The following is a 27,951-nucleotide window of genomic DNA, read 5'->3' as shown; positions in this document are numbered from 1 at the left end:
TACCCTTGCAATAAGATTCACACATAGCAATCTGTTATTCTGTTTTAAAATATTCTTTGAACTAATAAGTTTTCTTTCTCTCCCTTTCTCTCTCTCTCTCTCTCTCTCTCTCTCTCTCTCTCTCTCTCTATCTATCTCTATCTCTCTCTCTCTCCTTCTCACTTTCCCTTATTTGTTGAACAAAATGGGTTGTTGAGTTGTTTATCCTGTAGAAATTCTCCCCAATTTTTGTTTTTGATTTTTTAAAAATCTAAGTGCATCTTAATTCAGAGCTCTGTGTAAACAAATATACCTTTAGAATGTTTCACTCACTACTTGTGATTGTGTCCCCTAAAAATTCATATGTTGAAGTCCTGACCGAGAATTTGATGGTCTTCGGAGCCTTTAGAGGTAAGCAGGATTACATGAGATCATGAGGATGGAGCACTGATATGATTGGATTAGTGCACTTATGAGGAGAGATACATAGAGCTTGCTTTCTTTTTCCCACCCCACTCATACATCCAACAGACACAAAAAAAGTGCGGCAAGAAGGCAGTACTGTGTAAGCCAGAAAGAGAGACTTCATCAGGTCAAGGTCATGCTATCACCCTGATCAGGAACTTTCAGCTTCCAGAACTGTAAGAAAATAAATTTCAGCTATTTAAGCCAAAAATCTGTCATGTTTTGTTATGGTTGCTCACTCTGACAAAGCCACATACTACAGATTTTGTTCACATTTAATTGATAAATTACATTTCTATTGCAGGTTATCAAAAGATATCACCTTCTTTGTTACTGTAACTAGAGGGCCATGAATTTGGGCTGAAATTCCAGATTTCTCCACACTAAAGACTTTAAGATCTGCATCAAGAAGAACAAACAGTTGAATCAAGTTGGAGAGTTCTTTATCATTTTGTGATAATTTCTAGCTCTAGATAGGAACTGATACTTGATCCTTTCTCTACCCATTCCCACATTTTTATACCCATGAACAACATTTGTTTGATAGCGAAATTTTAACCCTGGAGATTTATATTGGCAGGATTTTCTTCTATCTTTACTTAGTAACTTAAGCTCCCTAAGACCAATAACAACATGATTTCATGGGACACCAATAAAACAGCAGTCTTGAACAGAAAATGCACTTGGTTCTTTGTGATAATTTTGTTCCTATTTTACTGTGTGATGAATTTTAACTTTTCCTCAAAGCTCATTATGGGTAACATGTCACAATACACACACACACACAAAAATATAGCAACAAAGAGATATTTTTCTATTAAGGCCATTTAGATGTCCCTTTCTCTATTGCATGGGGTGAGCTTAGCCAGGCTGGTATGTAAACTGGAAATCAATCGCTTTAAACCAAGAGCACACAAATGACCAGTGTGTTGATTAGTGTGTTGTTATTTGTTTGTACTTTGCCCTGGAGCTGGAATGACACACACATTAATCCTCAGAAGCAATGAATTCAAAATAACTTATCTTCTACTTATAAATGAAGTACAATTTTCAGTTTTTTAATGAAACTAATGGAAACATAACTTTTCATAAGAAAGTCATTGAGTTTCAGCAAAACATAGCAAAAAGGCAATGTTTAATTTGATTCAAAATTTCTTTTTTGCTTAGGACCCAGCAACTTCATATCCTCACAGGTTGGGATTTAGTTGGTTTTAATTTTCATGCTGAGTTTGGTGAAAGGGAGGGTTCAGGGGATTAGCAAGGATGGTGGAATGTGATGGACATCATTATACAAAGTACATGTATGAAGACTTGAATTGGGTGTCAACATACTTTATATATAAACAGAGATACAAAAAATTGTGGTATATATGTGTATTAAGAATTGTAATGCAAACAACAACAACAATAAAGTGCATGTATAAAGATATAAATTGGCATGAACATACTTTACATACAGAGATATGAAAAATTGTGCCCTATATGTGTAACAAGACTTGTAATGCTTTCCACTGTTGTCATGTATTTAAAAAAATAAATTTAAAAAATATGCTGTGGTGGGTAATAGAATAACTCGTGATCCTTTAATGTAAACTTCATGAATAACATAGATTAACCCAATGCACTGCTTACAAAGCTACGAGGAAAACATTTTTGGTTTGTCCTGATTTTGAAACTGAGATCATTGATATTTTATAATTGCATATTTTGGATAAATAGTTTTACAAAGATAAGACACTCATTGCAGTTATCTGCTAGTAAATTCTTTGTCACTAGTTCTAGCAAAATAATTTTCTGACATTAATAGCTCCCAGCAAAATAAGGAGTAAGTCTATTAAACAGGATGCACAGATTCTGGGAATTATGACTCCATTGCATCATGTAGATTAATTTCTTCCATGTTTGGAAAGTTCCATAAGAAACTCACTAAGCTTCCAACCTCTCTAACACGTAATTGCTCTGATGAGACCCCTAAGACATGTTTTTATTTGCTACTGAAATTTGACAACTTAGTCCTAATCTTAAATAATAACTTGTTCTTAAACTAAAATTTGAGAAGTTTGAACAAATTGTAACTTTCATGAAGAGATTATTAGAAATCAGGGTTTGGATTTGGTTCTGTGCTAAAATAGGAATTAACTACTTACATTGTTAATTTCATTCTAAAATATTCTAATTTCCCCAAACTGAACAAAATGTAAATCACCATTAAGATATTGCTGTTTATAAAATTGGTTCTCACAGCCCTAGAAGCTATCCTCTTCTACACTAAAAGTTAGCCCCAATGGAGGAAGTTGAAGATAAAGCATTTCTTTGAGTAGATAATAGGAATACTGTCCTCTCATTCTAACAAAACATATAAGAATTTGCTGCCTGATATCTGGCCAAAAGAAGAGGAACTAGAACAAAGACAAGTTGCCATTGCTACTTATACAGCACCTGCTTTATGAATAAGCATAAAAATCTATGCAACCTTTCACTTTCAGTCTGTGTATGTCTTTTTCCTATCAGATGACTCTCCTAATGATGCTGGGAAAACTGAAAATCTATATGCAACAAAATGAAAGTAAACCCCTATCTCTCACCATGTACAAAACTCAAAGTGGATCAGGGACCTATGAATTAAACCAGAAACCCTGCATCTAATAGAAGAAAAAGTAGGCCCTAATCTCCATTATGTTAGATTAGGCCCTTAACTTCCTTAAGAAGATTCCTATAGTGCAAGAATTAAAATCAAGGATCAATAAATGGGATGGATTCAAACTAAAAAGTTTCTTCTCAGCAAAATAAAAAAATCAATGAGGTGAACAGAGAGCCTATGTCTTGGGAGCAAGTTTTTACATCAGATAGAACACTAATATTTAGGGTATATAAAAAACTCAAAAAGCTAAACACCAAAAATAAATAAATAAATAACCCAATCAATAATAAGTGGGCCAAGGACCTGAACATATACTTCTCAGCAGATGATATACAATCAATCAACAAATATGTGAAAAAAAATCTTCATTGTCTCTGGCAATTAGAGAAATGCAAGTCAAAACTATTCTAAGGTTTCACCTCACTCCAGTTAGAATGACAGCTATTAAGAATACAAACAACAATAAGTGTTGGCAAGGATGTGGTAGAAAAGGTCCACTCATATACTGGTGGTAGGACTGCAAACTAGTGCAGCTAATATAAAAAGCAGTATGCAATTCCTTGGAAAACTGGGAATGGAACCACAATTCGACCCAGCTATCCCACTCCTCAGTCTATACCCAAAGTACTTAAAAACAGCATACTACAGGGACACAGCCACATCAATGTTTACAGCAGCATAATTCACAATAGCTAAACTGTGGAACCAAACTAGTTGACCTTCAGAGTAGATGAATGGATAAATAAAATGTGTTATTATTCACAATGGAATATTACTCAGCAATAAAAGAGAATAAAATCATGACATTTGCAGGTAAATGGAGTTGGAGAAGATAATGCTAAGTGAAGTTAGCCAATCCCCCCAAACCAAATGCCAAATGTTTTCTCTGATATAAGGATGTTGATTCATAGAGGGTTTGGGAGGGGGAGCATGGGAAGATTAGACAAACTTTAGATGGGGCAAAGAGGTGGGAGGGGAAGGGTGAAGGGAGAGGGCATGGGGGTAGAAATGAGGATGGAATGAGATGGACATGATTACCCTAAGAACAGGTACGAAGACACGAATGGTGTGAATATACTTTGTATACAACCAGAAATATGAAAAATTGTGCTTTATATGTGTAATATGAATTGTAATGCAGTCTGCTATCATATATAACAAATTAGAATAAAGTTTTTTTAAAAATCAATGTTAAAAATAAAATGCAGCAAGTATTAAAAGCCAGCTTGGCTTTTAATTCGATGGAAATAAGGACCTTTCATATCTAAATGTAATTTTGAGACATGCTTATAAATAACAGCCCGAGACTTTCTCTCCTATTAGATAATTAAGGGAGGGAAACAAACTTAGTTTTAAATTAACAAGTTAATTTATATAGTTCAAATATTAAGAATCTGGGCATCAAACTTTAAAAGAAAAATTTGAGTATTTTCATTCATGTCAATGTACCTTTTTTAAATGTTTTCTTTTTAACTAAAAGATGTTACTTTCTAAATACTTCTTATAGTCTTACATGAAATAAAATATATTAAATTTCAAAAAAAAAATCTATGCAAGCTCACAAAGACATGCACACACAGGCATACATACACACATAGGTTAGGAGTTGAGGGAAAAATTCACCTTTCAGTGTTTGCCAGAGCGGAGAGAATTTTAGGGACTTCTGTGGACTAACAGCTAAGTGTCCCACCTTATCAATCCTCCCCCCACCCATAAACTTAATCTCTAAACTCACACTCTCTTTAAGGAGATCCTCCTTGATGTTTAGTAAGCTCTGAGAGCTGTGTCAAATCAGAGTTCACTAAGAATTCTTCTCCTGACAAGTAGTTCTCCTGAGTGCTTAGTTTTAGAGAATTTCCTCTGGCCTCCTCTATCTGATCACAACACTTCAGGCTGCTCCAACCTATGAGCCCACAGACAACAACTTCCTTTTGCCTACCTTCCGTGGGACTATTGAACTATCCCAAGTCAGACCTTACACCTAGCTATTCCATTTTACAAAAGAACCATTTTTTTGGTTTTTTGGGGTTTTGTTTTGTTTTGTTTTGTTTTAGCTTTTCTTTTCTTCTCTAGTTTTTTTTTTCTCTCCTACCCCTTGCCCATCTCTTTCTTCATTCTTCTTCCTACATTGTCACAGCCATATTCTTCTGTGAAAAACTTTTTTTTTCATTGTCAAAGCACATTGGCATGGATTAACAAACTCCACACAGAACTATTCCCTAACTGGAGGAATTTTTTTTTTAAATAAACATTTCTTAACAATGCTTATTTTGTTTTCCACCAATACAATCATGACACCTTGAATGTTCAGGGGAATTACATGCTGGGTTTTGAAAATAAGTTCAAATGCTTATTGGGAATAAGTTCAAGAACCAAAAGCCATTTTCTGCTATTTACCTTGAATTTATACATTGCAGATTATAATGATCCCTGATCTCATTCTTCTTACTCAAAGAAGTGCTTCCGAGATCCAACTTAGCCACCTGGAAAAGGTGGTTAACCTCTGAGGCAGTGCCTAAACTCCCTTTGCTGCTCTGGCATTTGTGAGGGAATGTTGGCCAGGGCTTGGGACAAGATAATCAAGTTGGCTGCCTTTTAAGAGAGAAAAGGTACTTATGAGGGACGTGGGGAATCCGAATTTACCCAACTATGGAATTCCCAAACTCTCCATCGCTTTCAGAAGTCAAATTGGACCTAGACCTGGCCTCAAGAGAGGACAAAATCGGGCTGTAAGGAGATCAGGAAAAGACAAATGTCGGGATTAGAGCTAGTGAATCCTGGGCTGGGACCTGTCACCATACACACAGAACTTGCGCTCTGGGGCCAGCACTGGGCATCAAAACCTCGCTGTTCACCAGAATCTTGACGGTTCACCTCTCCTCTGGCCAGTACTTTCCAGCTCCCCAAACCTTGTCTTCCCAATCCGGAAGGTGCAGGGGCCAAAAGCTGCTTGGACGTCCCCAAGGGACTGGCTCACCCCCACGTCCTAGATCACCCAGTGGGGGGTCTTTGTCACTTTCCAGCCTAGTAGGCCACTGTTGCCATCCAGAGCCATCAATCCTTCCCGGCCTTGAAATGTGAGTCCGGATTGCCAAGGAAACTATTTCCGCGCCCTGGCACTGCCTTCTGCCCATCTCCCGCTTTAGGTCTGACCTTTTGCCCCACGCGCCACCTTTCTCTGGGCACCTTATGACGCACAAAAGAGAGGCACCGCTGCAACCCCACACCGCAATGGTCGGAGGTCCTAGAGCTGGCAAAGCTGCCTGGAACCAAGCAAGAAAAGAAACTTCTTGGGCGCTCTGTAGCCCGCGCAGGATACGCGGTGAATTACCGCTGCCCAAAGCCCAGGCAGGAGCGCGTGAGCAGAGGGAGGAGCCCAAACACACCCAAGGGGCTGACCTGGGCGACCCGGGGCTGGGAGGGGCGGCGGGGACCGCAGCGGCAAGGCGGGAACCCCCTATGCTCGCTCCTCTAAGCTTCACTCCCAGGATGTGGCCCCGCTGCTGCGGGCTACTGTGCTGGGCTGTGAGTTTGTCTGGCAGCTTCTACTGAGCAGCTAATAGTATAACAACCGGGCTTTGATAAATCTGAACTAATTACCCCTCTTAATTAAAGTCTTTAGCAGTTGTTTCACTGTTTTGGCAAGAAAACAGGAGAGACTTGCAGTTAGAAAACACCAGAGCCCGAGCTCACAGCGGAGCTGCTGATTAACACTTGAAGCGTTTCAAGGACCTGGCACCCGCCACAGTTTGGTTTTCATCCATGTTTCCTCCTTGAATGGGCGTATATTCGTCTATAAACATATACACATGAAAAACATGGAGCTCTCTTCGCCAGCAGTGTAAAAATCAGTATATGCTTCAGGAAGCAAACAATAGATACCTTTCAAAATGATATTATGGTGCTTTGGTGGAAATGTGTCACACGACTCCTAGATACGTTGTTCTCACTTTACTGTGCACTACCAGTGTCAGAAGACCCAAACCAAAGTCATGTTTCTGATAGAAAACTACGCATTTTCTCTGACCTTTACTAAATTTCATAACCTTACCCAAAGCTGTAACCACATGCAGAGACGAATTGCATTTGGTGAATATTCAGATGTTAGCATTTGATAGTAATCAAAAGTTGAACTTTTTCAAAAGGAGGAGAGAGGGTCAGAACCAGAGATCTTTAGTTGAATAATACAAACAGACCTCTAAAGTTTGTTGATTAAATAATCATGTTCCAAGTATTTATTTCCAACAGTCAATGAATCAACTTTCACGTGCAAAAATCAAAACCGAAATTCAAATTCATTCATAATGAACCACCCTTATCTATTGTGTATGGGTGTTTGTGTACCTATGTGCTCACGAATGCATAGTGCACCTTTTCAGGCACACACATATGTGTGTGTGTGTAACATACACACAGTGTTGTTACTTCCAAGGAGGACATAGTGATAAACAATCAGCAGGCATCTTGAGACAGCCAAATTGACACAATGGAAATATATACAATAATAAAATTAAAATGGTGCAGCATTCCCGGGTAGATAATACAGATCTCAATAAATACAGCAGAAATTTGTTTAAAAACAAAACAAACACCATCTCTCCACCCGAGATGAAGTCTTTCCAAATTAAAAAGAAAATCATAAAACCCTCCAAATTTCTCATAATTGTTAGTGCCTATATAGAATATAATACACAAAACCATTTAGCAGGTGCATGCAAGAGGCAAAAGGCCAAGAAATGCAGAGGTTTCTGGTGCGCCTCAAAGTGTGGGGCCCAACATGCCCCGGGTTCTGCAGACGAGCTAGGACCTGGAGGTTGGCTCTAGTCTGCCTCTGCCCCTGCAGTAGGGGCCCCAGCTGGGGGTGAGAAGAAACTTGGCCTCAATCACTGGTGGCCCTGGTGGAGCCCAGGCTGCAGAGGCCCTGGGGGCGGCAGAGGAGGCTGCAGAGGTGGCAGAGTGGTAGGGGGCTGCTGCTGTAGCGGAGGCGGCACGTCGCTGCCTGGCTCCCCAGCCGGCGTGCGGGCCAACCCCAGACTGCTGTCGTGCAACTTGCGGACGTGCTTCTTGAGGTCAAAGTTCCTGCAAAAGCCCTTGCCACACGTGGGGCAGGTGAAAGGCTTCTTATCGTTGTGGGTGTGCATATGGAAGGTGAGGTTGTAAACCTGGTGGAAAGCCTTGTTACAGATATTGCACTTGAACTGCTTCTCCCCGCTGTGGGTCAACTTGTGGTTTTTGTAATTCCCTGAAAGAGACAAATGACAGGGAGGTGATTCTGAAAGGAGCTTGAAATGCAGGGGAGGGAGAAGACATCGAAGATTAGCGAGCAAGCTCCACAGAGCTGCCTGAGCTGTAACTGCCAGTTCAGGGCACTGGATTCCCTCAGTTTATTTTTAAACATCAACCTGGAGGGCCTTTCCTCTTCATTCTAATATACACTCATTAATTCAGTTATATAAATAGAGAAACAGCGGTTCATATATCCCCTTGGTATATGAACCATACCTTTCTCTAACACTAATCAGACTCGGGGGTAGGGTCTTAGAATTGGCAACCTACACCTCACATAACTATTTGCACTTTAAATATCGTTTTCTAAAATATCCCAAAAGATTAAGTATGGCTTTGGCTAAAACAGCCATGAGAGACAACATCTCCTGGGTTCAATACCTTTTTGATGAAATCCTTTGCCACAGAATTCACACACAAACGGTTTGTAGCCTGCGTGTATTCGCGTATGTGTGTTTAGAGTGGAACTTCTATTAAATGCTTTACCACACTGGTTGCATTTGTGAGGTTTTTCCTAGGCAGGAGGGAGGAAAAACAGAGGAATTAAGGTGTTTTGTTATTATTATGTGCAGTCCTGCAAGCAAAACAGTGATGCTCTAACACTTTTAAGCATAACAAAGGCAAATGATATGTTGCAACTCCCCCAGATAGCACATTTAAACACATCTTATGCTAAAGAATAAGGTTTTATCGGTCATTTCAGCGTTCCTAAGTATACCAGGTGAATCTGAGACAGATGAACACACCTGCGTGTGAATGATCTTGTGCCTGCACAAGGTGCTGGCTTGTCGGAAGCCCTTTCCACACACTTTGCATACGAAGGGTCTGGCTCCTGTGTGCACCGGCATGTGACGGGTTAAGTTGTAGTGCGCGTTAAAGACCTTAAAATTAAAGACACGTAGAACAGGTTAGCCAAACAAGCACACTGAAATTAAGCACTCTGAAACTAGGGAGGAGGGGGGGAGGAAGTATAGCAATTGTATACAAATAATTATCCCCCAAAAAATAAGGAAGGAAGGGAAAGGGGAGAGAGAGAGAGAGAGAGAGAGAGAGAGAGAGAGAGAGAGAGAGAGAGAGAGAGAGAGAGAGAGACTTCTTCAGAGTACTTGCCTTTCCGCACACTTCGCAAGTGAAAACTTTGGGCTTGGCATTAGGAGATCCTCGGCTGAAATCCGAGGTTTTGAACGCAATTTTTTCTGACAGAAGCTGGGCGCTTTCTTTCATGTAATGCTGCAACTGAGCCTGAGACAGGTCCTTGAAAGCTACTCCGGAAGGATACTTCTCCACCGCCGGGACCACCAGTTTATTCCTTTCGGCTAAATATGTTTTTGGCTGCGGGTGCAAAGGGGAACTGAGAAAGTAGGAGGCCACCGGGTGGATGTTCACGCCGGCTGCCGGGTGGCACGGGCCATCACCTCTGTTCAGGTAGCACAGGGCGCCCATGGCGTGGAAAGAAGAGTGGTTGACCACACGCGGCCTTACCAGCTTGTACTGCTGCAGCGGCAGTGCATCACGGGCCAAGTCGCCCTTCAGACTCAGAGCGCAGTTGAGCAGGTCGCTGCAGCTGAACGCTGGCGCGGAGGGCGCTACCGCGGGCGCCGCCGGGGCCTCCAGACTCGCCTTCCTCGGCTCTGAGCCGGTCACTCCTGCCTTGGAGCTCGTGTCGTAAGCCACAGGCACAAAGGGGATCATGCAGGGAATCGACGAGTTGAGATGCAGAGAGTGCTTGGGGTCCCCTTTGGGCACGGTTCCCTGCAGGAAGTGAGGGACAGGCAGGGCCTTGGGCTCTGGGGTGCGCGCCATAATTCGTTCGATGGAGAAAGCCAAGGGTTTGGATGTGCTCATCACGTTGCCCCGGGCTGAAGCAGTCGCTAACATTTTGGTGGTCGCGTTGTGGCAGCTACTGTCCATGTCTGAGTCGCCAGCGTCCGTCAGCCGGGGCTGGGCTGCGCAGTCGTTGCCTTGTTCCCTGCTTGTCACAGACCTGCGGAGAGGAGGACGGGCACCATCACCACCAGCAGCCTCCTCCTCCTCCTCCCCAGCATCACCAGCCGAACCTGCCTGCCCAGCCCAATGGACTCCTGCCAGCCCATCGCAGAGTTCTTGGCGCACCAATGACTCGGGGACAATCACTACTTATTTCTATCAATAGAAAGTGTTGTGTCAATAACGCAGCCAAGATCTCGCCAATCGTTAACTTCCAAGAGGAGAAGGTAAACTAGATAATTGCTCAATTCGCTTCCAACAGTCAACAGGAAAACTTTTTTTTTTCTCTGCAGTCAGTGACTACTTTTCATTGGTGAGCGAAGTTCCTCCGCCCAGAAGAGGCGGGGGCGCTCTCTGCATTGCGCCGCGCCCTCCCCTTCGCTCGCGCACTCGCTGGTGCACACTTTGCTACCCTCCAGCCACCCCCTCCCCCTTACTTCCTCCGTCTTTTTAATTCTCAATCTGCTTAACCAGGCTTTAGAGGCCAAGCAAATCTGAGATCAATTTTCTCGTTTAGCTCTAAGTGACATCATCTAAAATCATTGTGCAAGGGCTAAATAAGGAAACAGTCTAATTTCAGGGGCAAATGCCAGGCTATATTTATCAAACGCCAGGCTTCAGAAAGCCTTGGCCAGGAAGTCTTTGGCAGAGAAATCTGACGTTTCCTTGCTTGGTTCCGCTGGACCGTGATCGGGGCCGTGTCGCCTCTTCCACAGTCCTCTTTCTTCCTCCAGGTCTGGGGGTGGCACTCTCTCGGCATCCCAGAGTCTCCAAGGCCCGAACCGAGTCTGGACCATTTGGAAGAAGCCAGCAGGTAACTGGCCTCCCAAAATGCCCCTGAGAATTAAAGGCCTTGGGGAGGCTTGTTATGTGTTTGTGGTTTTGTAAAAGCGATGCCGGTGGCAATAGCCTGAGAGAGATGCACTCCTGTCCACAAAGTAGAGGAGTTGCAAGGAATAAGCGGGTGTCACACCGCAGGAAACTCTGACTTGGATCGGACCCCACCCCGGATACATACAAATACACGCGAGCGCGCGCTTCCATGAGTTTCAGTTGAGAATCCGGAAAGAGCATTTCTTTACAGAACCTGCGCTCAGCTAGAGCTCTTTCCCAGCAGAGCATTTTAAGCACTCAATGTCGAACAGAGAAGGGGAACAGAACTTATTGATCCCCATCCCGGCTACCAGTGTCTACATGCCTCTCCCCAAGCAGTGCCAGCCGCAGCCAGGGTGTCTGTGCTCAGCTGTGCAGCGAGCAGGGCGAACTGCTGTAGCCAGGAGTCGCGGCCACGCCAGTACCTCCCTAAGAGAGCCTGGAGAGCACCATGCCCCAGCAACGTCCCCAAACCAGGCGTCTGCCTGTTGTGGCGCTTGGGCTCAAATTCCTGGGACTGAGCGGTAGAGCGTTTGGAGGGTTTCGGGAAGACTCCAGTAGTTGAGGCTCTGACTGTGCGGGTTCCCGCGGCTCAGGCGGAGCGCGCGGGAGAGCAACTGCGCGCACACTCCTCGGTGCAACCGGTTGAGAGTCAGCGATTGTGTGTAGCTGAGCCCCGAGGTTAGGCGCGCAACCGAGGCTGCAGGGAGCTGGAAGACCCGACCGCTTTGAGTCAGAGCCAGAAAGCACTAAACTGCAAGCACGGGAAGGTACTGCTTGGAAGCCGAGGTAAGTAGCCTCCTGCAGTACTTCAAGGTGCCATCTGCCTGTTGAGTTAATCGTGCCTGGGTGGGTGTGGAGTGGGTGACGGGTACCTGACCAAGCGTGATGTGTTGGCCTACTGGAAAAACCCTGGAAAGGGTCAGCAGTGGGAGTTGGATGAAGGCAGAGTACAAACCATTGCATTGTTAAGCTCTTAACCAGTTTCACCCAAAGATGCTCAGCTGGACCTCAAACGGAGGGAAATGACCTCCAATTATTCCCTCCTCTGTACCCCATTCCCAGCACGGGCCAGGTCAGGATCCCGGGCCCCTCATCCCTACTCTGGGAACCGAGAAAGGTGAAAAAGAAAGAGAGATTGAACTGGGAACCCGCTTGAGGCCCAACTGCGAGGCAGGGCACTTGGGTTTGTGGTGGGGGAAACACTCAAGAAATGGGGGAGGGGAGTTAGTCCTATTTGTAGTTGCAGGCGGCCAAGAGGCCAGGTGGGGGAAAGGTCTGACGCCATCGACCCGCCTTAGCACTAGGTCTGGGCTCTTTCCAGTCTCAGGGTAGCTTCTAGTTGGGAAGACTGATGCAGGGGTGAAGAAGGGTAGAAGGATAGAAGGACGCAATCGTGGGACACTTGGGCAGAGCTGGGACAGAGACGCCATACAAACCAGGAGGAGCTTCGGAGCCCTCTTTCGCTGGGGCACAACCACTTAGGGTTCTGCCAAAATGGAAGTTTTCTTTCCTTTGCTCTTGGGGCAATAGAATCTCTCTTCCTTTCCCCTGCTCAGACAAAAGGACGGGCTTTGCTTGAGGAAGGGGGATAGAGTGGGCGGAGGTCCCTGTCCCACGACAGATGGGTCGCGGTTAAGACTTTAATTGCTGCCTTTTGGGGCGGATCAGATTCCCTTTCCTACCTGCCGCCTTCCAACAGCAAAGAATCCCCCTCCTGCTGCACTCCTTCGTCACAGGGCCAGGTTTAAAGAAAAAAGCAAAGAAACACGAAACAGCTAGGCTAGGGGAAGCTTTGAAGCGCCCAGCTGATTTGCACAACTCACCGGCCCCGGAGCCTTACCGGCCTTCTTGACTGAATGCCACCAGTTTGTTTTACGTTTGTCGCGTGTCCCTCCCTCTTCCTTTCTCCTCCTCCCCCTCCCCTTTCCTTAACGGCAAAAAAGCTTTCATTTGACCTGGGTTAATTTCTTCTTCAGTGGACACTAAATTAAAAAAAGGAAAAATATTGGCTAAGGAGTATACATGTTTTGTATAGTTAATATTTTAACAGTTTGCTTTTCACTGTTCTTTTTGGGATTTGCCTATTTGACAAGTGTTTGAAAGTGTCATTTGAGTAACAAATATGCCAAAGCATCAATTTCTTTTAAAAAAGATAACCCTGCTTTTGTTGATCCTAAAGACTGGAGAAGGACTTTACAAATCCAAATACTGACAGATATTATGACATTTGTTAATATTTTCTATCAAAACTTCACCAAACGTGTTAACTCATAATAATATCTCTATAAAGTCAGGATTGCCTTTAAGTTCAAAATGAATTTAAGAAGTGTTTCTGTCTTATTGTCCAATTTATTTAGTTTTTTTGTTTTATTTCCAAATGTTTGAAAAGGACAAAACAGTAAATGTACCACGTATTTGGCAAATTTTGAAGCTTCTAAAATAGTTCAACACTTTTAAATTGTTTAATTTACTAAAAAGACAATGAGGGAGCCTTGTTGGTTTTGTTAATGGTAAAATAAAAACTCTGTTATAGATTCTTTGGGTTTTCTTGGAGAATCCTATAATTCTCCTTTTTTTTTTTTTTGGTTCTGAGCTTATGATTAAGTGTTCCTCTTCTTTCCAAACACGAAAAGGCAATATTTATTTGCCCTACCCATCTACCTAAATCCCAATGCAAGTCGAATTTTAAGTGTTTGGTTTGTTCTGAATGAAATAAATACCCTGAGGGAGCCAGAACAATCCTTGTTATAAGAGGCCATATAACAAACTTGTATTGGAAACTTCTGGGGGGGAAAAAAGTTCTCCTCCAAAATGACTAAAAGTTATCTCTTCCTAGGAATCTAGCTTTGATTTCAATGTTTTAAACTGTGTTCTTGATATTACTCAAGAACTTGCACAATTTTCCCAGGTTTTCTACTTAAGTCCCGGTCACAAGCAAATGTAGTTTTTGATCAATGCTACTGTGATCTGAGATAAAAAGTGAAATAATAGAACCATAAATCACCAAATAATCTATAATCTTTACATCTTCCTTAATAAGTCACAAAATACTGTTGTATTTTTAAAAATGCATTGGAAAATATTGTCACACAGCCAACATTTTGCCCAATGCATTGATTTGTCCCTGTTTTTATTTTTAAGGGTTTTCAGGCCTGTCAAACATTCATGACCCCCACCCTTTACCAGAAACAACAGTTAGCTTTCTCTTTGCCTCTTATTAGCTGCTTTAAGCTGAAAGGGGGGCGTGTTATTGTTATGATGATGATGATGATGATGATGATGATGATGATAACCCCAGGCATTCAGGAGCATCCACACTTTTTCCTGTTTAATATATAGCACCAAAGACAACACTTTACTTCTAGAAGAGAAAAACATTACCTAAATTCCTCCACAGCCTTTATCGCTGACTGATCTTTTGTTATTTCTTCTGGTGTATAATGGAGGCAGGGTGATGGAATAAGACACAAATAGAAAGGGTTTGCATAGTTCAAGGAAAGTTTTTTGTTTTATTTTTTTCTTTTTGGGTATCTCAGCGTACACAATGGTATCTATGTATCTTTCATATATTTCATTATGAAACTTGGACAAGAAGTTCAAATTTGAGGCTACTAGTGTACCTTTACTTAGTTTGGTAGTAAATTTTGAAAAATCTTGCTTATTTCATATAATCTGTGAGGGACAATATCACAGATTAGGAATATGAGTCTTGCTCTCTCTTGGGGGAGGAGGAGTGGGAGGGCGGTCTGTTGTCTCTAGATCTCTGTTGTTACTATTTCTTTTATATTAGGATTTCGGTTAAATCCAGTGAAATTATTCCTCTCAAAACAACATTTACATATTAAATCAGTTTGTAAAAGAAAGCATAGAGCCCCAAAGTGAGAGCTGTTAATGAGGCGACACACATTACAAACAGCGATCACCTGGGCTGGTTGGTTTTTGTCCCTACACTAATGCTGGGATTTTTCTCGCCCGTTCCCACAGGCCTATGAGGCGCGTCCCTCCGGACTGGGAGGCTACAAGTCAGGGCCGGACTTGATGGAAAAAAGAACTTTATAAACAAGGAATCCAATCTCTCCAACATGTTCGTAGGAGCTGCTTAAAAGTCAAGCAACAAAAACCAGCAAAGTTTTGACTGTAATTTACAACGGCGTTATTGGAAACTGGGAGGTGAACAATTAGAAGATAACCCACCTACCCCCAATTGGGTAGTTTGCTCCACACATGATAACTTTCCTACAACGATAGGAAAAGCTGGTCAGTGCGACTGGCAGATTAAGGTTTCGAAGCAGTCCCGGACAATTTTTAAAACTTACCTAGTGGTCACAAATAAAAACCATATTCAACACACAGTGCGATTCTTTCCTTGATACTACGCACGAGGTTTAAAAGTTTCGTGTTATTTTCAAACTTTCTTAAACGATCCCATGAAATAAAAGTCGAAAATAGAAATTCAAACAATATGGAGCAAAGAATGAACTTACAGGAAGAGGGAAGCAAATAGAGGTAAATCGAAAATCCTTGAGCCAGAAATCTCCAAAGAGCTATTTGTAAATTCAGTTACCTCCTGAACTCCAGCCAATAGTCTCTTCGGCTCTGGAGCGCCCCGCGCGTACCGGTTGTCCTCCGCCGCCTCCGCTTCCATCATCGCTCGGCCTCGGCGGCCCCAAGTCCTGCCTGCCCGGGGGACTGCTTGCGTGCTGCCGGCGGAGGAGCAGAGGCGCCCCGCCTCATTCAGGATTTGGTTGCCGGAGCCGAGCCATTTAATAGAAGCCTGCCGTGAAACAAAAAAGTCGAAAAATCTCCCCGGTCGAGCTCTCCATCTCTTGGTTCTGGCTTGCCGGTCCCAAGCAGTTAAAATGATGTTGGCCAGGCTGAGGGCGATCAAGCTCTGTGCGACTGCTGGGTGGAGTAGCTGGAGAGAGGCTTGGAAGGGACTGGGAAGCTAGGGCGCAACTCCTGGGTAGTCGCCTGCTGGACTTCTCCGCCCGCCTGTTGCACTGCGCGCTTCAGGTCCAGCTAGTCAGCCTGGCCGAGACTTCCAGTTGCCCGGCAGCCGAGGTCAGTCACCGTGGCACTGGGGGCGCATCAGCTCCGGAAGCCCCAAGCCTTCCGGCCTGTCACTGCCCTACGGCCTTTCCCCGGCGTGATTGCGCTCCTCCCTCCTCCCTCTGCAACCCCGCGGGTCCTGGGGCCGCTCCATACCCCCAGTCTGGGAAAAGGCCCGGCACTCCAAAGTTTCGGGAGGGGGCGCCGATCTGGTTTAAGAGACCAAGTAACAGATGGAGGAGAACTCGTGTTTGAAAAGTTTTTGAACAGAACATTCATTCGCTCGATTGGACGTCTCCGGATGTAACCGAAGGGTCATTTAATCTGGATGTCAGGTGAAAGCAAGGCCTGGCAGTGTGGCGCACCTCAAAAGCAATGAGAACATCTTTTTATCGTATCTGTTTGCCATATTCTAAAACTAATTTCAAAGAAGGGGTTGAACTGAGTATGCCCTCCAAAAACATTTCACGTCCATTGTGTTATGTGTCTTGTGTCCCGCCCACCTTGTGTCCCTGCAAATCTTTTCTCAGAAACCCTTTGACCATGGCTTAGTAGTTGGTGTCTCCTATGGTCCTTGGGAGAGAGTTTCCTAATTACATTATTCCATAGAAGACCCGTCTCCATAAGGAAACCTTAGGGTCTTGGTCCCACCCTCCAATTTGTCCTGGCGTTCCCATTCCCGAGTTCTGTGGGTCAATTCCTGCCCTCTCCGGAAGAGGAGATGAGACTGAGGTCCACCGAGGGCAAAAACCCGAAGCCACATCCGACCTACTTCCAGTAGCCCCTGAGGCGAAGGAAGCAACCAGGATGGCCAGCGCCTGGTGGGTGAATGTCCTTCTGCTGTCCCCACTTGGGGCATTTAGGCCTCTCCCTGACCCCATCCTATACTCGCAGTGTGTAGGCTTCAAGGGTTCAACATCCACGCTAAGAAAATCCCAATAAGACCGAGGCTTGGTCCATCATTAAGAAATCTTACTAATGTTTCAAATACTGTTTTTGCCTGCTTAGTTTGAATCACTTTGGAAGTTATTTTTTTCTTTTCTCTTCCCACCATCTCCTTTTTATTCTAGTTCAGTTGATTCTTTGAATTTACTAACACTGAGTCTGTCCTCACAATTAGACTTCTAGAGGAAGAGAGCCTGGTAAACGCCGAGAAGCATGGAGCGCCCCGCGTCGGCGTTGACGCTGGCAACCAGAGAACAGCCTCAACGGCCAGCGGTGACCTCGAGGGGCCCCAGGCTGACGTCACGAACCTGGCCTACCGCGGTGCCCAGGCTTGGGCAGCCGCCTCTAGTCGTGGAAGGCTCCAAGGGTCGAGGGTGGGAAGGGAAGTTGAGTCTAGGGTAAAAAGCTGGAAGAAGAAAGGAACACGGGCTGTGAATCATTCAAAGATTGAATGGGGTCGGCTCCTGTTGCGTGTGAAGGCGGGCGGGGAGAGGGGGGACTCCTCTACCTAACCCTGTGATTCACAGCTTCTCATAAATTTACATAATACAAGGGCGTAGATGTAAACCTAAAGGACAAAAATAATAATTCAACAGCACATATTCCATTTTCGCACCATGAACCTGGATATGTTCCCGGTGTTGGCACATTAGCTGCTTTTCAGAGCTTTTTACTCACTATGGAGAATATCTGAACTTTCACACCACTGTTGAAAAGAGAGGAAACGAGGGAGAAAAAAGAGAAAGTGAAGTTGGCTTTAATGACGCCGATTAAGATTTCTGAGTAAAGGCAAAACTTTTTTTTTTTTCTTTTAAGTAAGCGCATACGCTGTGTATGAAAGGCGGCTGGCATGGTAATAAACGGGGTACCTCGATTTCCAAAGGATCCATTCCCCTTTTATTTGTTTGGCCATATTTTATTCTAAGCAAAATCATTACCTTTCAATATTAATGGGAAATCCAATTTATTATTTTCCTTTAAAAGTGAAGTCTCAACATCTACTGAGAGGAGACACCACTGTCAAGAGGTCTCTTGAAAATTCAGATATAGGATGGAAAAATGAAATGTACCAAATACACGTGATTGCTGTGATGCCTTTTGAATATGCACCCCCCCCTCCCCCAATTTGGCTTAGATGCCACCAGTAATTCAAATTCCAGAGCCCTACCTACAGCTTTTTCTTAAAGATTCCCTGTGGGAATGCCAGGTATGGGGGAAACTAGGGGCAGAGATTGTGGGATTCCAGTAACCACTATTTCCTTATTTTAGCCAGGAGGGTCCTGCACAGTGCCTTCGCCAAGTGCGTCTAGCGGCGCCTGCAGTCACTTAGAAAGCTCAGGGGCACCGTGGTGGATAAGCAGTTGAGCCTTCCTCTCTTTTTTGTTCAATCGCGGGAGTCGTGGTCGTTGGACTTCGGAAATGGGAAAGGAAATGGGAAAGGCTTTTCTTCTTTCTCTGTCTTTCGCATGTTACTGTTGTTTTTTTTTCAAATTTTTTATATTTTTGTTTTTGTTTCTCTCTCTGCAAAATCCGTGCGCAAAATTGCCCATAACTCTTAACAGTTAGCTTGCAGTTGTTATTTCGTATTAATTTCTAGAGGTTTTAGTTTAAAACTCTGTTAGCAGGAATTTAAGAAAACACCCACTTTTTCAAATGAGGGTTACCTATTTTGCCTTCACTTCACCCCCAACTGCCGCTTCGTTAAAGGGTAAAATAGTCCCTCTTTCCCCTCCCTGTTTCTCACTATCCTTTAAATGCTGGATCCTTCAATTATCCCTTGAAATTGAGAATGACCTTTCTTTTTGAAGAAAGATCTTCACAAGTACTCACATGACCAATTTGTCCTGGACAGTTTGAGCATTTAGAATAAATGATGTCAGTTCCCTGCCCTGAGTTGGCCTCCTAGCCCAGGTCTGCCCAGCTCCAGGAAGGCCACACAGCTAGTGGACTCCTTGTTTTTAGGAACCATTACTGACGGTTCCCTTTTGTTTTGAATTGTTTTTCTGTAAAATGGGACTAAATCAAAACCTCCTAATTCCTTGATTACATTGAGATTGAAAAGAGATTTTAAAATAAACCACTTAACATATGAAAAACTATCACTTTGTTTAAAAGTTTGACAAACTTTTCCAAAATTTTTAGACAACTGGATTTAAAAACAATCTCTCTGTTCAATGATAGATTTTAGGTCAAATATGTAGAAATGTTAAAGTACACACAGGATTCAGATTTGCTAAAGATTTTTTTTTTTTCCCTCAGCCTCAAGGACTTCCCTTGTCCTTGGAGGGCCTGTTCACCCACATTCAGTCCTGTTTTCCCCAGGGAACACTTTCTTCTGTAGATCCAGGAATTACCTGTCACAAAAAGCTTTTTTTTTTTTTTTTTTAACCCAGTTTGATTGATTTTATTTCTTAAGAAGCAGTTATTTCTAAAATTAATCAACTTTCCATAGACTATTCTAATTTTATGAAAGAATATTTCTAGTAATCACACAATGTAACAAAAACCTATAGCATTTGAATGAATGACAATGAATGAGCTTCTTCAATTGGTAACTTCAAAGTGTATTTTTTTTTTAATTATTATCAGGCTATACAGCCAGGAGGACCTAACAAAAGCCCTGCCTTCCTTACAATCTGCTCCCTCACCTGGTCTTTTCCTGTTTCACTTTCCACTTTTTTGAGACCTGATCCTGCTGAGTTCTGACCTTTTACTATAAGACCCTCTTTAATGAAATTTTTCTACTTCCCTACCAAAATCTCCTTCCAAAGATACAATTAGCTTCGCTTGCTTGGCATGTTAAGGAAATGCCCTAAAGAATTACCTTTATCATTTAATCAAGTTTTCTTTCATCCAGTTTGTACTCTATAGGGGTGTTACTTGTATGGGAAGGGGAGGGAGGCAGTGCTAAAAAGCAAACCAGAATTGTAGTGAGGCAGAAAATAAAGTAATTTGATACATCATTTTTAATTTTTGCAGGGACTATTGATGTTATCTATGTACAAGTGCACTATAAACAAACCCAGGCCAGGTTGGGAAGATTAACTATTTACTACAGTATCCAATGATTTTTTTTTTTTTAAATTAGCTTCTCATTTGAAATCAACTCTTTACTTCCTGTTGGAAGTGAGAATCACCTAGGGGGAGACAATGTGGATGAAGATTGGGGACAAGTGTAGAATGTTTATTTGTTGTCCCTACTCCCCCACCGTTACTCACAAATAAGCACACAAATATAACCTACCCTCAATGTAAAGTTGAAAAGTTCAGAAAGATGGAAAATATTTTAGTGCTGAATCCCTGGGTTTGGGATTCAGAAGCCGCAGATCGGCTACTTTAAAGGAAACTGGAATGGGGAATAGCCTTCAGGTAAAAATTTAGCCCCATTCCCAGCCAAACCCCAGGGACCCTATCTTCCTCTTTAGAGAGTGTTCAGTTTCTGCCTCCCAAGACCACCATGTGCCTTGCCCCAGCACTGTCAGAGCATGCAACTTCCAGCCACAGATGTGCTGAGTGGTGACCCAGGGGCAGGGCCTCTGTCCCATGCTGATCCTCTGCAGTGTTCTAGTCTTCTTGGCATCCACGAAGTTCTGCCAGTTTAACAACTTGGACAGGGCCAGATGATGGCTCACTCAAAGCTACCTTTTTATGCTTTTCTGCTATGACTGGTACCACCCTGGGTTGCACTCAGGTAGCTGCAACCCTCTGTCTCTGTCTCAGATCTATTTCACAATTTGCAAGTGCCTCCTTATGTTGCATCTCTGTTCTAGGACAGAGCTCACCTGCTCTATTTCCCTTTACTGCTCAGAAAACATTAATGAATACCATCTTCCCTGATATTCTTTTAAACTCTACGTACTGGCCACAGGTCGAAGTCTGGGTTTCCTTATTTGTGGTCTGGCACTTTCCAGATCATTCTTGTCCCATTTCAGAGTCTTGACTACCATCATCCCCAAGCTAACTCATCTCCAGTTGCCTCCCTGCCCAACTGCAGCTTCAGGAGCTGCTGTCAGAAAGGGCAATGCAGTCTATTCAGAGGACCAGCTTAAACTTGCCCCTCCCCTTCTCCTCCTCTTCTCCCAGCAAGCTGGCAGTCTATAAAAGCCAGGAACTGGACAATTCTATCCAGTTCACACACACGCCAGGATACAAGGAGCCGAGGCATCCAAAAGAACTTTGTGTCATACTCAGGAAGAATCGTGGGTGATACTGTTGGTGTGTGTTGGTCCAGGCAGGCCTCCCAATTTTTCTTTGGAATCTATCACTATACTAAGAAATAGTTAATGATGGCCACAACTTATTTCTTGCCCTTAAACCTTATAGGAATCTTTCTTATTGAGTGTCCATTTTAAAGAGAAGTTAGGTAACTTGTTCAAGGCCCCAGTGCTCAAACATGTGGAATAAGTGTGGCTGTTGTTATTTAAACCCATACTGTTCTATCTCTAAGTTCTAGCCTCTTTGCTGCACCCCATGCTGCTGTCAGAGGCACCCCCACCTCTCCACTCCCCTCTATTCATCTGTGATCTTCATTTAGGAACAGATCATGTTATCTCACCTCCTCTTCTGGTTGCTACAAGAGCACACTCCCATGCCTACTGCTCCTATTCTTCATGGATAAAGTCCATGCTTGACTGTCTCTAATGACTTCAGAAACCAAGGCTTGGGGTTTTGCACTCATCTTGCTCTGCTCTGATAAATATGGTAACTAATGTCACAGGGGAGAACAGCTTCCAGGCAGCTCTACACCCCATATTCATCTGATAGTGGGATAGTCCAGGGAAAGTTACTTCCAGAGTTCCCTTTGGTGGTGGTGGTGTGGTAATGGTGGGCTTGGGGCTGCCCCAGCTTCATGTTTCTTGGGTGTGGATGTCACTACTCCCAGTCCGTCTTTGCTGCCCAGGCCCGTGGACACAACTCAATTTGCAGCAAAGTACCAACAGCTAGCCAATGTCTTCCCTGAGGGTTCCCTCCCGCGGGACTTGGAAGCAAAAGAAGGCCACTACCACCGGGTTCTCCTTTATAGGCTTTGTGATGGGAACTCAGTCTAAAGACTTGGTGAGCACTGAAATTCCACAGAGGAGTGGGGCGGGCTGCGGGCTGTCAAGAGGAGACTGGGGTTGCTGCAAACAGAGCCGAGAGCGCGAGGAGGCCAGCTTGGCTGCTATCCCGGCTCACAGAGGCACCGCCGCCAGCGGCGCGTGAACATCTCTCAGGAACATCGATCTATCACCTCCCTTTAGGGACCCAGACCGGGAAATTTCCATTTTCTGTTTTGGGAATTAGAAATAAAAAGAGATCGAGCTCTTGCTCTAATGTCCTCCCTCCTTTCTACCAAATGCTGGACTGGCGGGGCTCAGAAGACCAGGGTCAGGCTCTGGGGCGCCAGAGTAGGGTGAACCTTTGGCGCGCTGGGCTCCCTGCGGCCAGTGGCCCCTGCCTGCGATCCCCGCAGGGTTTTGCAGCCGCGTCGCTCTCGGGAGGCAAACTTTGGCACCGGAAAAGAGCTTCCCGGCTCTGTGAGCAGCGGCATCGGGGGTGACCTCTTTCCCATTCGAGCACGCCCGTAAGAAGGTTTCGGACCCTCTGACTGCCAGTCGCCCCCAGGCAACAGAGGGCGGTGCCAGGCCAGGCCGTGACCCTGGGGGCGGGGTGGGAGCCCCAAGACACTTTGCACGGACGTTTCTTGCAAAAGTATCAGGAAATCCCTTCTCCTGAGCGAGGGACAATGAGCAAGGACTCAAGGGAATTCAAGTGGAAAAACACATGAATGCAAGAACGAGCTACAGCTGGCGCAAAGAGGTTTACACTGAGCTGTGTGCTGCTTTTTCTTTCTGGGAAAAGGCATTATTATTTTTTTTCAACAAATGTTTGGGGAAACTTTCATTCTAGATGGGTTATTTAAGAAGTCTACTCGAATTGGACATTATTGGCGGTATTATATTCTCCTGCAACAATCACCAGACTGTCCAAAGAATGTACACTTTTTGCCCTTTTCCAAAATTATTTAGGAGGATAGAGCGATTTATTTTTGAACTAAAAATTAGGTCACTTAAAAATTCTGCAAGACTTGATAGGTTGTCAATTAAACTTCCTTTTCTTAAGTATTTTTAAAAGAATAACATCATATGAAACTTGGCTTCCTTTAATAGACAGATGCTTGGGCGTTCATCCTAATCATTATACACACCAATGAACAATTATTAAAGTCATTTCAAGCAATTTGCAGTTAGGTTGAAGAGAATTTCTGGGCAAAAACCCAAAAAACACTTTTACTTTTTTTTCAGAGTTACCTTATAAATTTTTCTTCACCCCGTTTTGTGACTTGGTAGTCAGCAGAAAAATGTGGGCAGTTCCTTGACCTACCTTGGATTGCAATTGACCTTGCTAGGAAAACAGGTGGAAGGCGGGAATGGAGTTTTTAGAAATCCTGTGTTGAAAAATAAAGGAGCAAAGATGATCACAATCTGGACAGAACTTCCAAAGTCTTAACAGCCTAGGGAAGTTAGCAGAAAGACCCTCTGAGCCCCAAACACTTTCCTATGTACCACCTACCCCCACCCCCACTTTTTAAAGAGCCTTAAGAAAAAAAAATATATGTGTGTGTGTGTATGTGTGTGTGTGTGTGTGTGTGTGTGTATATATATATATATATATATATATATATATATATACACACACATCACAGCATCTTTATTTTTATGTGGTGCTGAGGATCAAAACCAGTGCCTCACATGTGTGAGGCAAGCGCTCTGCCTCTGAGCCACAACCCCAGTCCTCCCCCTTTTATTTTTGAATCTTATCAACTGGATCATTGCTTTGAGTACTTTATTAAAAAAAAAATTCCAGTAGAGTCGGGGGAGTGGTGTCAGCAGTTATTGCTCACACTTTAGGACAATGTAGGGTCAAATATATTGAGATGAGCAATATCAAGAAAATGCACGTTTTATTTAAACAAAAAGAAGGGTAACTGGGGTGTAGCTCAGTGGTACAGTGTACTCTGAGTGTGCTGGAGGACTTGGGTTCCATCTCCAGCACATAGGTAATTTCCAGGCCTAGAACAATTTGAGCTCAGAGAAGAAAGCCTGAAGAGAGGACCACAAAGGAGTTGAGGGTAGTATGACTTGATACTTGAGGACTTGAAGTAAAGGGTCTCCAGGTAAAGATGGAGGGAGGGCATTCCAAGACAAACTGCCTTTTGAAAACACTGCCTTGGTAAAGTTAGTCTCTCACTAAGCCAAGGGGAAGACACTGCCTTCCTGCATGTTTATCTCACCCCTAGGACTTAACAGTTGAGCTCAACCAATACTATATAGTAACCTTCAAAAGATTTTTGTGAACTAGTTTAGCTACATAATCACCATTTATAACACTTCAGAGAATACATTTGGAGGTTCAAGTTAATTAATTTCTAAAGTTTTAAAACATAACTTTGCATGGGTTCAGGGCTATTTCCACTCATTTTGTGTTAACTGACTTCACTGAAAAATTACTTAGAAGCTGGGCTAGTGGCACCCAGCTGTAATACCAGCCACTCAGGAGGCTATTTCGGGAGAATCCCAAGTGTGAGGCTAGCCTGGGTAACTTAGCAAGACCCTCTCAAAAAAAAAAAAAAAATTAAAAGGGCTGTTTTTTTAGCTTAGTAGTAGACCTGGGTTGTTACTAGTATTACAAAAAACAATTTCTTACAAATATAGCTGGGGGGAGATATGTTCTTATAGTCTTGGCTACTTAGGAGGCTAAGGCAGGAGGATTACTTGAACCCAGTAGTTAGAGGCAAGCTTGGAAAATGCTTTAATACTCATTCTCAAAAAATTACTTATGAATGAATGCAGCAGCACAATATTCTAGTATATTTTAGGCAAAATTACAAAAATAAAAATTCACATAAAAATTAGCAAGCATACTACTACTACCTTTCCAATTCCTCACAAGAAATTATTATGAGAGAATTATCACTAAGAGTGCCAATTGCTAGTGAACATTACAAGCATTACTAATTATTAGTTAACATTAATTACTAATATATACTATTTGAATATGTAGTGTCTCCTTTGCTATGGCTATAAACTGTCATAATAATCATTTTATCAAATCTGTGCACCTACTAGGTACAAAATAAAGTGCTTATTTAATTTAAAACAAACAAAACGAAACAAATACCACAAAAACCAAAGATACAAAGCCAGAGATTTGGGAGGTTTGAAATACTGCAAACATATTTTACTGCATTTAATCTATACAAGTCTAATAAATACAGAAGTTGTTATGACCAAATGAATTTTTATTGCCTGCAAGCTGTTATATTTCGAAGTAGGGGAGTATGGTATGTTGATGGAAGCACACCTTGAAATTTCTTACACTTCAAAGAAATTGTTCAGAATGGAACAAGACACAAGCCATTGTGTATAATCTAGTCTATGTTTGGAGCTGGCAGTCCTTTAAGCCCAGGACAACACTTGCAGACCAATTTAGAGTAATGAAAACCAAAGTCAAAGCTTTTATACACACCACAACACTGGTAAATTAACTACAAAACAATCTTTGTGCATAAATTATAAATTGTAAGGTATACATCATTTTAACAAAGGTACAATAGGGTTGGTGCAGTGATCAGAAGTAGCTTCTCACAATGTTGTATCATGGGAAATACATATCTCTTTACACACAGGAGATTACTTTGATGGGAAAAAAAAGAGGTCGAATTTGCTAATTAAAAAAAAAAGTTTATGTTCCAATCACAAACAAATAATTCTAGGTCAAGCTATACCACCACGAAGGATTTTCTTCAAAAATATACTTGGCATTTTCCCCTTTAACTCAACTCCAGGTTTACTTCTTACAGAAATACAAGAAGTTTTATTTGGTCAAGACATTAAATGTAATTACAAGGACAAGTTTTTTTAAAAAAACACTAATAACTAATAAACAAACAAACAAAAAAGCCCCAGAACAAAAACCGAGTAGTACAGGTCTTCCTTTCTCCAGAGCTGTGTGTCTTCAGCCCTCTTCTTCTTCATCACTGTCTTTCATGGTAATGCCCTGAAGTCCTCCACCTTCTGAAACAGAGGCGGTGGCCTCCTCAACTGTTAGCCTTCTGTGCAGGGTCTCATATGTCTTACTGTTCAGTGTTCCTTCCAACACACCCTGTAGTCGGAAGTCCCTGTAAGTTTTCTGGAGGAAGAAGAGAGAATTTTCTTAGATAAGTTACATTTACACATTTGTATGTATGTCTGTATGTATAGGTATATACACTCAGGTGGCATTTCAAAAATCATGTTGGAAAATCCACTAATGAATTCAGATTGTAACTGCCTGCTGTCAGTCATCTTGTTGGTGTATTTCTGGGAAGAAAGACGGAATAAGAGATTCTGAATAGTGCTACCCAAACTACAATCACTATGAATAGTTCAAAATGTTGTGATTATCAAATGACAGATTAGAACTCTTCCCCAAAATGTTCCTAATGACTCGGAATTTACTATTTGAATAATCTATAAAAAAGATAAAATGGTACATACTTATTTTTTTCATAAAGATAATTTCTTGGTTTTTAAATTAAGAAGACTTTCCTTTAATACTGAAAGATACATTTCATTTTATAAAATGCATAAGTTTGAGAGGATAGGTGTATTATTAGTAAAAGAAGCTCACAGTTTTAGCATTTGTGAATTATAAAATTTTATTTATATATAGTATCTTTATACTTTATAAAAATTTGTGTTCACCTAAATGCTGTAAGAATTTTGTCCTTTCTCTTTGAAATAGCCTTAGAATGAGAAGTGCTAACTTCTGGCAAAAAGTTGCCATAGATAGGATGTAAAACAAGTATTTACATTTTTGTAAGACAATAAATTATAATTTATAACTTATATGTTCTACATAAAATAGAACAGAAATTATGTTATTATTTCTATACTGATTCTTAAAACTCCTTCTGTGGCACTTAAAATATGTGACTTATAAAGCTCTCCTTATGGGCTAGGGATATAGCTCAGTGGGTGGAGTGCTTGTCTTGAATGCATAAGACCCTGGGTTTGATCCCAGCACCACAAAAAAAAAAAAAATAAAAAAATAAAAAAGCAAATTTCTCTCTTTTTTTTTTTTTTTGGTGGTGCTGAGGATCAAACCTAGGGCCTTGTATATGCAAGGCAAACACTCTACCAGCTCAGCTATATTCCTAGTCCTTATGTTCACTTTTATTTTTAAAAACATTTTTTAAAGTTGTAGATGGACACAATGCCTTTATTTGTTTTTATTCGGTGCTGAGGATGGAACCCAGTGTCTCACACGTGGTAGGCAAGTGCTCTACCACCGAGCCACAACCCCAGCTCCTTTATGTTCACTTTTTATAAAGTATGATTATCTTCACATATTTTTCATGACTAAACAGGGTGGTATATTATCATTATTATTTTTTTCTTGAATGTAGAAACAAAGAGAAAATGAAGATGCTTCATCCAGTGGAGTCACTTCAAAGGCCATTTTGAATGCTAAATATCCTTTATAATTCTTTTACTGTCCTGTGTGAGATTTTTAGTATTAAGTAGCCAGACTTGGACTGGTCAAAGTATCAGTATATATCAATATGTCATGCTCTGTTCTAAATGATTGCTGGTAGTCACTTTGTTTTTGGTCATTATTTATACTTAATATATGAAAAAAGTTAAATAAGAAGGAGAGACACTGTCTTTCATGGTCACAAATCATAACTCCAGCAGCTGGAG

General features: G+C 42.4%; 2 protein-coding genes and 1 long non-coding RNA gene across 11 annotated transcripts in view; 1 reads left to right on the top strand and 2 right to left on the bottom strand.

The window, feature by feature from the left end:
- Nucleotides 1-7,289: 7,289 nt before the first annotated feature.
- Fezf1 (FEZ family zinc finger 1) lies at nucleotides 7,290-16,877 on the bottom strand. Its single transcript, XM_005333943.4, has 5 exons — nucleotides 15,798-16,877; nucleotides 9,482-10,355; nucleotides 9,118-9,252; nucleotides 8,753-8,885; nucleotides 7,290-8,327 (listed from the first exon to the last, which is right to left on the bottom strand). Exons 2-5 carry the CDS (start codon nucleotides 10,280-10,282, stop codon nucleotides 7,969-7,971), a joined length of 1,428 nt encoding a protein of 475 aa, XP_005334000.2. The 5' UTR covers nucleotides 10,283-10,355; nucleotides 15,798-16,877; the 3' UTR covers nucleotides 7,290-7,968.
- Nucleotides 10,661-18,042, top strand: LOC120891869 (uncharacterized). The gene is made up of 2 exons (XR_013435261.1): nucleotides 10,661-12,019; nucleotides 15,218-18,042. It is a non-coding gene; the product is annotated as an uncharacterized LOC120891869 (long non-coding RNA).
- Nucleotides 18,043-25,416: 7,374 nt separating this feature from the next.
- Cadps2 (calcium dependent secretion activator 2) overlaps nucleotides 25,417-27,951 on the bottom strand; it is a 494,758-nt gene continuing 492,223 nt past the window's right edge. For all 9 annotated transcript variants that reach the window (XM_078040300.1, XM_078040296.1, XM_078040298.1 and 6 more), the window contains one exon: nucleotides 25,417-26,398. In XM_078040300.1, coding sequence (XP_077896426.1) covers nucleotides 26,225-26,398 — 174 coding nt within the window. In that variant the 3' untranslated portion in view covers nucleotides 25,417-26,224. The remainder of the gene's footprint in view (nucleotides 26,399-27,951) is intronic.

The sequence above is a fragment of the Ictidomys tridecemlineatus genome, chromosome 2 (genome assembly GCF_052094955.1).
Source record: "Ictidomys tridecemlineatus isolate mIctTri1 chromosome 2, mIctTri1.hap1, whole genome shotgun sequence".
Lineage (NCBI taxonomy): Eukaryota > Metazoa > Chordata > Mammalia > Rodentia > Sciuridae > Ictidomys > Ictidomys tridecemlineatus.
Note: the sequence above shows the minus strand (reverse complement) of the source record. Positions and strands in the feature narration are given on the sequence as shown.

Bases quoted from the DNA above. Each gene is read 5' to 3' on its own strand.
- Fezf1 (XM_005333943.4), bottom strand. From the start codon at position 10,282: ATGGACAGTAGCTGCCACAACGCGACCACCAAAATGTTAGCGACTGCT. The intron at 9,253-9,481 runs GCAAGTACTCTG...TTTAATTTTAAG, and splicing joins CTTGCGAAGTGTGCGGAAAG to GTCTTTAACGCGCACTACAA. The intron at 8,328-8,752 runs GTATTGAACCCA...TGTCTCTTTCAG, and splicing joins CAAAGGATTTCATCAAAAAG to GGAATTACAAAAACCACAAG.